General features: G+C 42.2%; 1 protein-coding gene across 1 annotated transcript in view; it reads left to right on the top strand.

Annotated features, from left to right (window-relative positions):
• Positions 1 to 13078, top strand: part of LOC126235314 (uncharacterized) — a 195201-nt gene that overhangs the window by 106374 nt on the left and 75749 nt on the right. Inside the window, exon 5 of the mRNA XM_049944037.1 lies at positions 5467 to 5619. Within this exon, the coding sequence (XP_049799994.1) occupies positions 5467 to 5619 (153 nt within the window). The remainder of the gene's footprint in view (positions 1 to 5466; positions 5620 to 13078) is intronic.

Raw genomic sequence — 13078 nt, 5'->3', positions numbered from 1 at the left:
CGTAACGTGGGAATTATACTCTTGTTTTTCCCAAAGTACCGTCAATTGGTGTTATTTTACACAACCTGCATTACTTGACGCTCATCCCATTAAGTACTATCGACTGCCGCACGTGACCGGTTTTGGAAGTTCTGAGTAAAATGGCTGCATAGGTAAGACATAGTGAACTTTAGTGGTAGGAAAGACGCGATTGTGTTGTTGGCACATAATTTTGCTGGCTGATAATTGCAGTTAACATAATGTGAGTCTCTTTATGTATTGTGAGTTACATAGAAAGTTTCATTGCTATGTCATAGTTACGTTTAGTTGCTATTCTGGTTTGCATGAAATGTACTTCAACAAGGCCTCAAGAGGTGGGAACTATAGGCGAAAGTTACCAGAAAGCCGAAAACAACCGAAGGTGTACGACTCACGACTGGATGGGGGAAACGTTACATAGGCTGCTAGATGCAAACAGAAGTAAAAACAAAGAAAACCAAGAACTTTATTGGACATGTGGACAAAGTTATATGTTGTGATGAGAGACAATTCCGTGAAGGTAACGAGTGACTTAACATACACATTTATATGGCCTGATGTTGATGATATCTCCGAAATCAATTATAAGGACATTGTGGGCGCACTTGATAAACCTAGATTTGTGCGAAGAGTGTTTCTGAAGTTCAAAGAACACCTGTAATCACTTATGTACATATCAATCTTTACTGCAGTGAAATTAGAGTTAGTGGTGTCTCATGCTGCCGTAGAAGTGCCATAAAAGTGAAGAGTGAGAAGTCGCGCTCCGGAAACTACAGGAACACTGTATTCAGCTTATTTTCTAGGAACTTAAAATTACAATGATTCGCCATATTCCACTGATTTTTGTAATGTGTTACGACAAGTCAATAAAGCTACGAAAATTGCCACGCCTCTTCAGCTTTCTGTTTTCATTCCATTTAAAGTTTCCGGACATGTGTAAAGTTAACCATTACGAGGCAATATTGTCGAATATCTTGCTAAATGTATGTCTGTAAAGTTACCCCTTGGTAGAGGTAACTTTATACACAGTTTTTCTTAAGGTACGTCATAAACGTGATTTTCATTCATTTTCAGGTTACAATTGTCCTTAAGAGTCCTGATGGTGTACACAAACTCGTTTCTGTCAGTTCCGTAACTAATCACTCTTTATAAACCAAGACATACAAAGAATGTGTGTAAAGTAATCCCGGTTGACGGTAATTTAGTAAGAGTTTCTTATGTCTTGAACTGACGTTACGAGCCACGAGTTGCCTAGTGTATCACGATTGATATGCGTATTTCTTTCTATCTACAGTAGCTCCTATATTCCGAAAGCCACAGTACAGGATGTGGCGGACGATATGTCCGGAAGTACTCTCATCTCCCTCCTTGTTTACATTTTCCATTCCCCTATGGTGAGTACGGACAATTTTATTTTCTGTGATTTTCTCGTCGTCGTCATTGGTGAGGTGTACTTTAGGACAACACTCAGAAAGTACAAAAAAAAAAAATGGTTCAAATGGCTCTGAGCACTATGGGACTTAACTTCGGAGGTCATCAGTCCCCTAGAACTTAGAACTGCTTAAACTGAACTAACCTAAGGACAACACACAGATCCATGCCCGAGGCAGGATTCGAACCTGCGACCGTAGCGGTCGCGCGGTTTCAGACTGTAGCGCCTAGAACCGCTCGGCCACACCGGCCGGCCTCAGAAAGTACAAATACACTCCAGTTTATCTTTATCGTATGCCATCGCTTCTTCAAATACTGTAACGTGTCATAAGAGTCTCCAGTAATATTTGTCCTTCAGCAACAACTTTCTGAGACTACAAGAAAAGATAAAAATGCGGTAGACGTCCTCAATGAGTCTACAGCAGCTACCCGTGTCGCCACCTGCGAACACACTGTCGTTATAACTCTGAATGAGCTTATATATTAGAGAAGCACTTTATTACTGTTGTCTGACGGAATCAACTAATAAAATAATATTTCAAAACTAGATAATATTCCAGCGCTGGCTAAAGTAAATTCGATGAAAATTTAGAGAGCTCAGCACTTACTTGTTAGAGAGATAAATCAGGCAACCTTGAACTTGAACAAGAGCTCATGCAAACATATTTTTTTATTTCGAAACAAAATACTGGTTTGTTTCCATAATACAAACGTATTTTGTTTATGAACATGCTCTATATGTGTCATAACCGCATAACATTTTGTTATACCAAATTATTAGAAATTTTAAATGAAGATATATTGATCCTCTGTAGGAATCAACATGAATTAGACAAACACAGTTGTTGTGAAAGTGAACAAGGTCTGTTTGTCCATGAGTCCAAACGGCATTAGATAATGGTGCCAAGGTTTGTGTATTGCATCACTTGCATACAGAAGCGCTCTGTCGTCAACTGAAAAAACGTTTAAGTTCACGGAAGACCGGACCGGCTTAGTGACTATTCAACAGATAGTCACTAACAGGTGAAACAAACCCACTCGGTCTGAATGGGATGAAAGCGTCATACGTAAAAGTCATTTTGAAAGTAATGGCAATTTACTTTGAACACAAATAAATTAGTTGAGCATTAACAGACTCCATTGTTGTTCGATTATGCGAGTGGCACAAAACCACTGGAAACAGAAACAACCTCAAAAATCTGGTAGTAATCGTCTGAGAAGATCGAAACTGGAGCAGTCACGTAAAATTATACTGCGTGATAAAAAAGGTCGAGCACACGGAAGGGGACGAGGAAATGAAATGAAACTTCATGGCTTTAGAGGCTATGTGATATTATTTCAGTGATTACAAAATCGAGTCAAGTTTGGCAGTATGAGCCCGTGTATCAGAACGACGCTGCACCCGCTCTCGCCTTTATGCATGAACTGATTCAGTTGTGAAGTGTGTCATAAAGCCGTTATGTCCTCACCTGAGGAAGACGTCTCATAACTGTCTAACGGATCCTTGATGACCCGGATACTGATCTGGGACGTAGTTGACGTTCGAGCTGATGTCATACATGTAGGGGACAGATATGAGGATCTTGCTGGCTGCACGAGAACGTCGACGTTTGCAGACACATGCCATGATGCCGTGTGTGGACCAACATCGTCCAGTTGTGACAGGACACCACGAGAGGTAATACGAGAGAACGCAGAATGTCCGCGACCTACCCTCATGATGTCAGAGTTCACTATCGACCACGTTCTGAAGTCATATCCAACGGCTCCCCCCACCATGAAGCCAGAAATAACACCGCTGTGCCTCCCCAGAACACCGGATTATTTGGACACCTTCCCAGGTCTTCGCCATAACACGCCGACGCGTTCATTCGGGTTGGTGCAGGACTGCCATTCGTTGCTGAGCTCAGTGTGACGTCGTTCGTCAGCAGTCCGTGCTTCCCGGTAACAGTACCACTCAAAATGCAGTCGCTTCTGTTTTGATCTTAATGGCAACCAAATACGTGGAACGGTACTTCCCCTGTCCGACCAATGGTGCGGGATGGCACTGAATGTTGCAGGAAGTCCATTATTTGTTCTCGGGTTGTCAGATCCGATGTGAAGGGGCTACGATGGGCTTGGTGCAGAATACACCGATCGTCCCTTATGGCGGTCGGATGTGGTTGGCAGCAACCATGACGATGAGTGTTTCTGCTCTCACGTTTTCATGCAGTCCAACATCAGGTAGCTGTCATATCTGAATAACCCACAAATATGGATATTGCATGATTCTACCAGCCAGTCAAATGGAAGTGCGCAATGACGCACCTTTCCAACTTCATCAAGTGGTGAAAACACTATCTCATATGAATACACAGCACCTCCGTCTCGTCCACAATGATCACTCAGTCATTCAGTATCTGACGCCATTAACGTCGTTTACACAGGGTGTAACAGGTATGAGTGCAGATATTTTTATGTATGGTACCTTAGCTTGCACACACTTAAGTTGTTTTTTCTCTGCGTTGAACAGTCTTCCCACAAACACATCACAAACTTTACGACCTAAAGTTTCTGCACAATCGTAACTGCACCTCGAAGTGGACTACACCTGGCACTATAGACTTCCTGTTGTGCGTCCACTCATCCACACCTCAACATAAGGCCTGCTGTCCAGGGGAAAATAAGCGTTTATCGCTGCTCTTGCCAAATATACTTGGAGGTACTAGCCAACCTTGCAACATACGATTATAATAACTACAATTTTTAGTCTGAAAATGAAAACACTGATGTAATGTTGTTCAGTACACTGTTCTCTGTCACCAACATAAATAACTACACTTGCGCCTGTTACTCGCAGCATATCCTACCAGGCCTGATACCAGTACTAAATACGAACAACAATAATGCTCCCTGGGAGCCATTCTACCGATCATAAAAAAAAAAAAAATTGCTGCTGCACCCGCCGATGATGTGTATGTGTACGAAGTTACAATTACTTTCGACCATGTGTTGTGGATATTTTACTATTTTTTATCAGGTAATCAAGTTACAAAAAAAAACAGAGTGAAATTCATTGGAAGAATCTTAACGAAATGCAATCAGTCCATGAAAGAGGTAGCTTACAGTACCCTCGATTGATCGATACTGCAGTATTCATCATCAGTCTGGGGCCCTTACAAGGTGGGACATCCCAAGACTAGCGGTACTTTTTGTTACAGGGGCGTTTACTGAGCGTCATAGCGAAACAGAGATTCCAATCTAACTTCAATGACAGACGGTACAAGAAAGGGATTGTGCATCACAAATAGGTTTGCAATTACCATTCCGAGAGTGCATGTTCGAAGAATATGTAGAAGACATATAGCTTCCTCCATTCATGTCTTGCGAAATGATCATGATGAGAAAATTTCAGAATTTCCATTTCGTACAGAAAGAAGTTTACCAACAGTCTTTCCTCCCAAGTAGCATTCCCAGCTGGAACAGGGAAGGGAGCAAACCGTAAATGTAGCACAAGTACCCTCCGCCATACACCAAAAGGCATCTTGCGGAGGATAGATGTACATTCTTGCAACAACAGGAGCTACATGATACGTGTCACTCTGCAGATGAAGGGTCGAAAATCCGAAAGTGATTACACATCGGGAGCTGTTGTACAATACATCATTTTTCAAACGCAATTCCCGGGACTTAAAAATATCTGCTTGAGTATACAGAAACCCAGGACTGAAATTAGAAATCTAAACAATATTTTTATATGTTTCTGTGTAGGCTATTGCTTCTTTACATGGGAACTTGCGTAATAGACAAAGCCTAATAGACGAAGCCTAATTCTAAATTTACTCAGTCGCTTATTTTGTCAGACAGCGTGATGGTGTAAGTGTTTCATTTTCTGCATATTTGTTGTGTCAGTATGTCTCTGCTTGTTATACTGGTATCAAGAGAAACTTTGAAACGAAGTGAGTTGTTCAAAATTAGAATGAGAAACCCATCAGTGAAATTACACCACCAAATCACATTGCTTGTTTTTATTTTCAGCTGACTTGGACCTCGCCGTCACGGTGCACTGGGAGCTGGAGAAGAGAGACGACGGAAAGGAGTACATTAAGCCTTTGCACTCGGACATCAAGTACGACTTGAGCCGTGCCTACATCAACCTGGACGGCCTGTTCGGTGGCGACAAGGCTCTGAGTAAGTTATGAAAACTGACACATTATCGTTCTCCTTGTAACACGTCTCATGGGTTTCTACAACTCATGGCGAAAAGGGCTTCAATCACCAGTCATCAGAGTGGTGCAAGGACGTTTAATAATTTGATCTCTGTTTCACTCTGGCATAATTTCATATCTTTGACGACAAGTGTGTTTCCTATGAGACACTAGAATGGAGCACGTAGTATGTTTGCGATGGATCGTGGTCGTTTTTACTGTGATAGTTTGCTGGGATAGGAAACAGAGAGAGTATGCAACCGTGCATTTTTTTCATCCTGCGACAGTTAAACTTAAATGTGTGTCAATGTAGGCTGAGATATAGCCCTGGTGCTTAGTCTCCTGTAGCAGAAAGACTTTTTTTAATCGCATCCATCGGACAACTTCAATTATCGAAGCGTATCGTGTCTTAAGTGTGAGTGCTTATACAGAGAGAACATTATTAAAACCGAAAAAATCCAGAGGCGGATTCTCGACAGGAAACGGGGAAGAAAGGTCCTATGAATATGTGTCCGGAACTGCACCGTTGCCACGGCAGATTGCGTTGACGAATGGAAGTTCCTCTGACCACCGACTGTGTGTTCCTTGTGTGCTGCAAGTAGTGTGGTTGACGCAGCGTACTGTAAGCAGCAGAATGGTCCGGTATTCATGTCGGTCGCAAGCTGAGGTGTTATTTGTGTGCGGCCAAGCAGATGGAAACGGTCGAGAGGCAGAACCCAGTCCTCCAAATTTGGTGCATGCACAGTCTGCCGCATTCTTGTCTGAAAGGACCCATGATCATACAGACGCACAAAAAGATCTTTAAATGTTGTGTGATGTGGTTGCTGTCTGTGAGGGTACTTGTTTTGGTATAGCCGTGCTGCCTCTCGATCGTTTCCATCTGCTTGGCTGTACACAAACACCAACTCGGCTTGTTCCCGCCGTGAATACCGGACCATTCTGCCGCTTACAGTACGCTACATCAGTCACGAAGTGTGCAACACACAAGGAACACACGGCACGTGGACGGAGGAACTTCCATTCATCAGCGCCATCTACCGTGGCAACGATGCATTCCTGGACACATGTTTATAGGTCCTTTTATCCTCCATTTCCAGTCAGAAATTCGTCCCCGTATTTGTTGGTTTCATTAATTGGCTCTAAGCAGTATGGGACTTAACATCTCAGGTCATCAGTCCCCTAGAAAGATGGTTCAAATGGCTCTGAGCACTATGGGACTTAACATCTGTGGTCATCAGTCCCCTAGACTTAGAACTACTTAAACCTAACTAAGCTAAGGACATCACACACATCCATGCCCGAGGCAGGATTCGAACCTGCGACCACAGCAATCGCTTGGTTTCGGACTGAAGCGCCTAGAACCGCTCGGCTACAGCGGCCGGCGTTTGATTAAAGTTCAAGCTGTATTCTTGTTCACTGGTGAGAACATGTGGAGTGTAGGATAGTGCTCGTGTTATTGACGAGAGCTTTGAAAGAGAAGGAAGGGGTAAAGCCCAGTCGAAGAAATGCCTATTCCTCTCAAAAAGCGGTAAAGAACCTGCCAAGCATAAAGTGCCTATCCGATGGACCGACACGGATGACCAGATTCACTTACGCTCTTTCCGTAAGACACTGTAGAGGAATTTGGAATATAATCAATTACCGCCTGCGCTGGCAAAGGTCTGGTCTTCAAGAACGATCATTGCTTCCGCACTTGACGTGGTAGCTATCGCGTAGTCGAACAATAATGGAAAAATAAATTGTGTTAGAGGCCTCTGCTATGGTGCTTACTGAACGCAGCTCTTAATTATGTATATCTTGAATTTATAAAAGTAATTAAACTCAGACGAAATTTTATGTTAGCGACAGAAGCTTCACAGAATTCACATGATACACGAAGACAAGGATGTCAACACATGAATAATAACTGATCAGACTGGCATGCATTTGAATATTCATAGTGGTACAGAGGATTGCCTCGGGGACATAATGATTTATGTTGCTGCATACTATATCATGACGTCATTTCCGCGCTCGTTGGCAATCGCCCGCATCTCGTGGTCGTGCGGTAGCGTTCTCGCTTCCCACGCCCGGGTTCCCGGGTTCGATTCCCGGCGGGGTCAGGGATTTTCTCTGCCTCGTGATGGCTGGGTGTTGTGTGCTGTTCTTAGGTTAGTTAGGTTTAAGTAGTTCTAAGTTCTAGGGGACTTATGACCACAGCAGTTGAGTCCCATAGTGCTCAGAGCACTCGTTGGAAATCTGGGTTACATAAGAACGAAGAAAATCATCAAAATGCGTTTGTGATCGAAGTAGACATTCAACAACATATTTTCGACATGAAAAACCATTGGAATCAGTAGTGCAAATTGCTGTATATTACTACTTTCACTTAAACTTTCGTTGCGGATCCACCGAAAGTTGACTACGCAAAGGATTATATTTCAGTTCATGCGTGTGAGAGGGACTTCGTATAAAGTATTATGTAGCTAAATGGCTACTGGTCAGAAGCCTGATGATCCCTTAAGGCGTTTTGCGCTTCAGTTATATTACCACATAAAAATGATACAGTGAGTCACAGTTTTTTGAGTGCGCTGGTGTTGACGTGTTTAGGTGTTATCTGAGAGCTGACTGGTTTAGCTGCTGGCGTTTGATACGGCCTTGGTGGTTCTGGGTTAGCGGTGGAGCTGTATTTAGTAGGAGTGTATAATCATATGTGAATTATTCCAATTCAGAATGGAAAAGCTACGGTCCACCACACAATTCGCACCCTCTCCAGGAAGAAAGAGGAAGATTATGTGATGTGGTTTCCCATGTTTTCTCGGCGCGATTGAGCACAAGTGTGCTTTCGGCAGTCCTACCGACTCGGTGGAATACCAAATAGCACACTTTTAAGGAAGACTAGGTTTAACGTGTCTTCCACATCGAGATCATTACAGGCAGATTACAAACTCGGAATGTTTCAAGGATGGAGAAGGAAATGAGCCGTGACCTTTGAAAGGAACCATCCAAGTATTTGCCTGGAGTGATTTTGGGAAATCACTGAAACTTATATCCAGATGGCCAGATGCGTAATTGAACAGTCGTGCTACCGAATGCGAGTCCAGCGAGCTAACATCTGCGCCACTTCGATCCGTCTCTTACTTCGAGACATATTAATTTCGTCACGGGCTGTCCGTGGCTGTAGCTTTTGCTTTAAAGAACTTATGCTAGTAATCTACCTTTCTCTGTCACAATGTTTTTCTCTTTTACGATCAACGCCTTAAAAACCACAACTCCGTTTCGAGGACTGCACTGCCGTTATATCTGCTTCCCTTTACCACCTCGCAGTAAATGAACAACATAGTTGTTTGTTTTATGAGAAAAGCGTCTCAGATGAAATTAACAAACAAGTAAATTGTCATAATAATGTCATTTGGCTTCTGTCAGTCTTTGTGTCGCTAGGTCAAAAGTTTCCGATCACCTATCAGAACTATGAATTTGTGGTTAAAAGTCGGATTTCGTTTTAAAAATTCTATCACATTCCCGTTCTGATAGTAGAACAAATACAAACATGTAAAAAGAACGCGTCTCTCTGGTGTATCTGATTGGTTGTTCGTGCAGAGGTGCGTTGACTACCCACAACATCACTGATGTGCCTTTACCTAAATTAGTTCCGTTCCGACAGGCCTCATTCCTTCAGCTGTCTGTGTAGCAATCAGTTCGAATTCCTTTAAAGTATATTGGGTGCATATAGCAATGTGTTTGTGTACATGATCCGGTTCATACCACTTTACCTCCTAAAGGGACGAAAGCACGAAACTGAAATTGAAAAATATGCTGTAAGTGTAGCTCTGCATCGGGAATGTTATCTAGAAGAAGACGAAGTAAATATTCCTGAATTCCAATCAAGAACAACTGCCAAAATGAGAAACATAGAAGTTGAAATCCTCGGTGTAACAAAGCAGCTTAAATAACTTAATAAAGGTAAGACCTCCGGTCAAGATTGTATAGCAGTCAGGTTCCTCTCAGTGTATGCTGATAAAATAGCTCCATATTTAGCAATTATATACAACTACACGCTCACAGAAAGATACGTACCTAAAGTCTGGAAAATTGCTCAAGTTACAGCAATACCCAAAAAGGGAAGTAGGAGTAATCCGCTGAATTACAGGCCTATATCACTAACGTCGATTTGCAGTAAGGTTTTGGAACATATAATGTATTCGAACATTATGAAGTATCTCGAAGAAAACAATTTATTGACATATAGTCAGAACGGATTCAGAAAATATCGTTCTTGTGAAACACAACTAGCTCTTTATACTCATCAAGTAATAAGTGCTATCGACAGGTGATGTCAATTTGATTCCATAGTTTTAGATTTCCAGAAGGCTTTCGACACCGTTCCTCACAACCGTCTTCTACTCAAACTGCTTGCCTACGGACTATCGCCTCAGTCGTGCGACTGGATTCGTGATTTCCTGTCATAAAGGTCACAGTTCGTAGTAATAGACGGAAAGTCATCGAGAAAAACAGAAGTAATATCCGGCGTTCCTCAAGGAAGTGTTACAGGCCCTCTGTTGTTCCTGATCTATATTAACGACATAGGAGACAATCTGAGTAGCCGTCTTAGATTGTTTGCAGATGATGCTGTCATTTACCGTCTTGTAAAGTCGTCAGATGATCAAAACGACTTGCAGAATGATTCAGATAAGATATCTGTATGGTGCGAAAAGTGGCAATTGACCCTGAATAAAGAAAAGTGCGAAGTTATTCACATGAGTACTAAAAGAAATCAGCTAAATTTCGATTACGCGATAAGTCACACAAATTTGAGGGCTGTAATTCAACTAAATACTTAGGGATTACAATTACAAATAATCTAAATTGGAACAATCACATAGATAATATTGTGGGTAGAGACAAGCAAAGACTGAGATTCATTGGCAGTACACTTAGAAGGTTCAACAGGTCTACCAAAGAGACTGCTTACACTACGCTTGTCCGCCCTATTCTGGAGTACTGCTGTGCCTTGTGGTATCCGCATCAGGTGGGACTGACAGATGACATCGAAAAAGTACAAAGAAGGGCAGCTCGTTTTGTATTATCGAGAAATAGGGGAGATAGTGTCACTGACATGATACGTGAATTGGAGTGGCAATCATTAAACCAAAGGCGTTCTTCGTTACAACGGGATCTTCTCATGAAATTTCAATCACCACTTTTCTCCTCCGATTGCGAAAACATTCTGTTGGCACCCACCTACATAGGGAGAAATGATCATCACGATAAAATAAGAGAAATCAGGGCTCGCACGGAAAAATTTACGTGCTCGTTTTTCCCGCGTGCCGTTCGAGGGTGGAACGGCAGAGAGACAGCACGAAGGTGGTTCATTGAACCCTCTGCCAGGCACTTTATTGTGAATAGCGGAGTAATCACGTAGATGTAGTTGTATTAGGGTAATATCAAGAAAAGTTGCGTAGTCTAATCTACATTGAAGTATGTATCGCAGCGGTTCAAGTGAAGTCGTACCAATGCAAGTGTTTCGCGATTTGGATGGCCCCGAGTAACATCTTCTAGGGAAGGTCAGTTCTATGTGCATAGAATAAACGTCAGATGAGTCGTATTTCACCTGACATTTGCAAGTAAGTAAGCAGAATGATAGCAGCTCCAACGCCATCTTCGTGAACAGGGTTTAAAGGGGAGCATAGATGCCAAAGAAACATTTATTGCGGAAACAAAATAGGGTTAAAATATTGCAGTGGGCACAGCAACGTAAAACGGAGCGTGCAGCCATGGTCCAATGCGATATTCACGGACGAATCCAGGTATGACGTACATGGAAGCTATCGTCGAATGTTTGTTCGTCGTCTTCGCAGTGAGTTTATTAAGAGTCAGTGGGAATGTTTTACAAGTGGTAAAGTCTGTGGTCTACTGAGAATTACAGAGTCATTAAAGAAGGAAGGATATCAGAGGATACTAATCAACAATGCAGTTCCATCTGGAAGAGACTTGTTGGTCGTAGGTTTGCTCTACAGCGGGACAATCATCCCAAACGTGCTTCTGAACTGTGGAGAGTCTGCGTCAATACGAAAGAGAAATGTGGGAAACTGAAGAATATGATTTGGTCAAGTCAGTCGCCCGACTTAAATCTCATTGGCTCTTATGGGATGAACTTGACATGTAGGTCAGCAAACTGAGGTCATCTAATGTTGAAGATCTGTGGAATAATTTACAGAGTTGTTGCACTGCAGCATCTGCAAAATCACTACAAAATCTTATCTACAGAATTCCAAGAGTTTGTGCACCTGTCTTGAGGGAAAATGGCGGATACTTTGAAGAGACTAAAAATGTAAACTATATTGTATTGTACTTGATGATAGAGAGAGAAAGTACTTATTTTGTTGATCTACTTAATTTGTAAGACGTGTTTGTTTTTAGCACGAGTGATGGAAAATTTTTGACCGGTAGTGTACATTTGCTCGAGAGGGCTGCAGGCGTTAACTCACCACGCTGTCTGCAATGCTTGTTGGTGAGCAGCCCATCCACAATATTACTGACCATAGCAAATCGTCGTTAACGTTTGTACTACTCCTCTTAATACTCGCTAAAACGCAATTAGTGGCACCCCTTCCCCGGACCCAAGTTGTTTCTAGAATGAAGTTTTCAATTGCCCTTCAATAATATCGTTATCATTAGTCTCACTTAGTCTGGAAATGGTATGTAACAGAATACGTAAAAATTGAATTAACACATAACTTCCTGAACAATGGAATAGGCAGGACCGAGTCACAGATCATGTAAAGCAGGCCCATTACATGCCTAAGAGAACATTACTTGCTACAACGATGGACTATGGTAGTGAACATATAATATGAAGAGTGACTGGGACATATTCTTCTGATTTTGTTGGTTGTGGTCACTTCCAAGTGGTTATTGAACATTTATCGGTGATTTTTGTGATTATCATTACATGATGATATCTGTTTTGCCGCTATAGCTTTCATTATGTGTCAAATTACGAAAAGAACTGACTGTTACACGGACAAGAGACAGCGAAACTACACTATCTCAGTTTTTCGAGAGAGCATCAGAAGCAGAAACTGAGATCCCACGCCCACCATGCCATAGGGTTTTAATTACTAATAGGGAGAGCAGATGGAGTCTGTAGCGCGGAACTGTGACAGAAAGATAGCTGAAGACGTATCAAAGCATTTGCTGTCTATATGCGGAACGCATAACGCAACTCCAAATAACCGCCAGCAAAGTCGCAGCTGTTAGCTTGGGTGTGTGTGGCAAGAGCCGTCAGTTAAAAGAGAGGTAGCATTTTCCCCCTGAGAATGAGCAGGGATACTTGGCTGATAGCTCGTGGAACCATTGAACTCCATTGGAAGCTTTAGATTCCAGTATCTGTTAATAGCACAGTTCGTACAAGCTATGAATGATTATTTCACAGTACGCATCGGTATGCTAACTCACTAAGT

This window comes from Schistocerca nitens, chromosome 2, assembly GCF_023898315.1.
Source record: "Schistocerca nitens isolate TAMUIC-IGC-003100 chromosome 2, iqSchNite1.1, whole genome shotgun sequence".
NCBI classification, from domain to species: domain Eukaryota; kingdom Metazoa; phylum Arthropoda; class Insecta; order Orthoptera; family Acrididae; genus Schistocerca; species Schistocerca nitens.
Note: the sequence above shows the minus strand (reverse complement) of the source record. Positions and strands in the feature narration are given on the sequence as shown.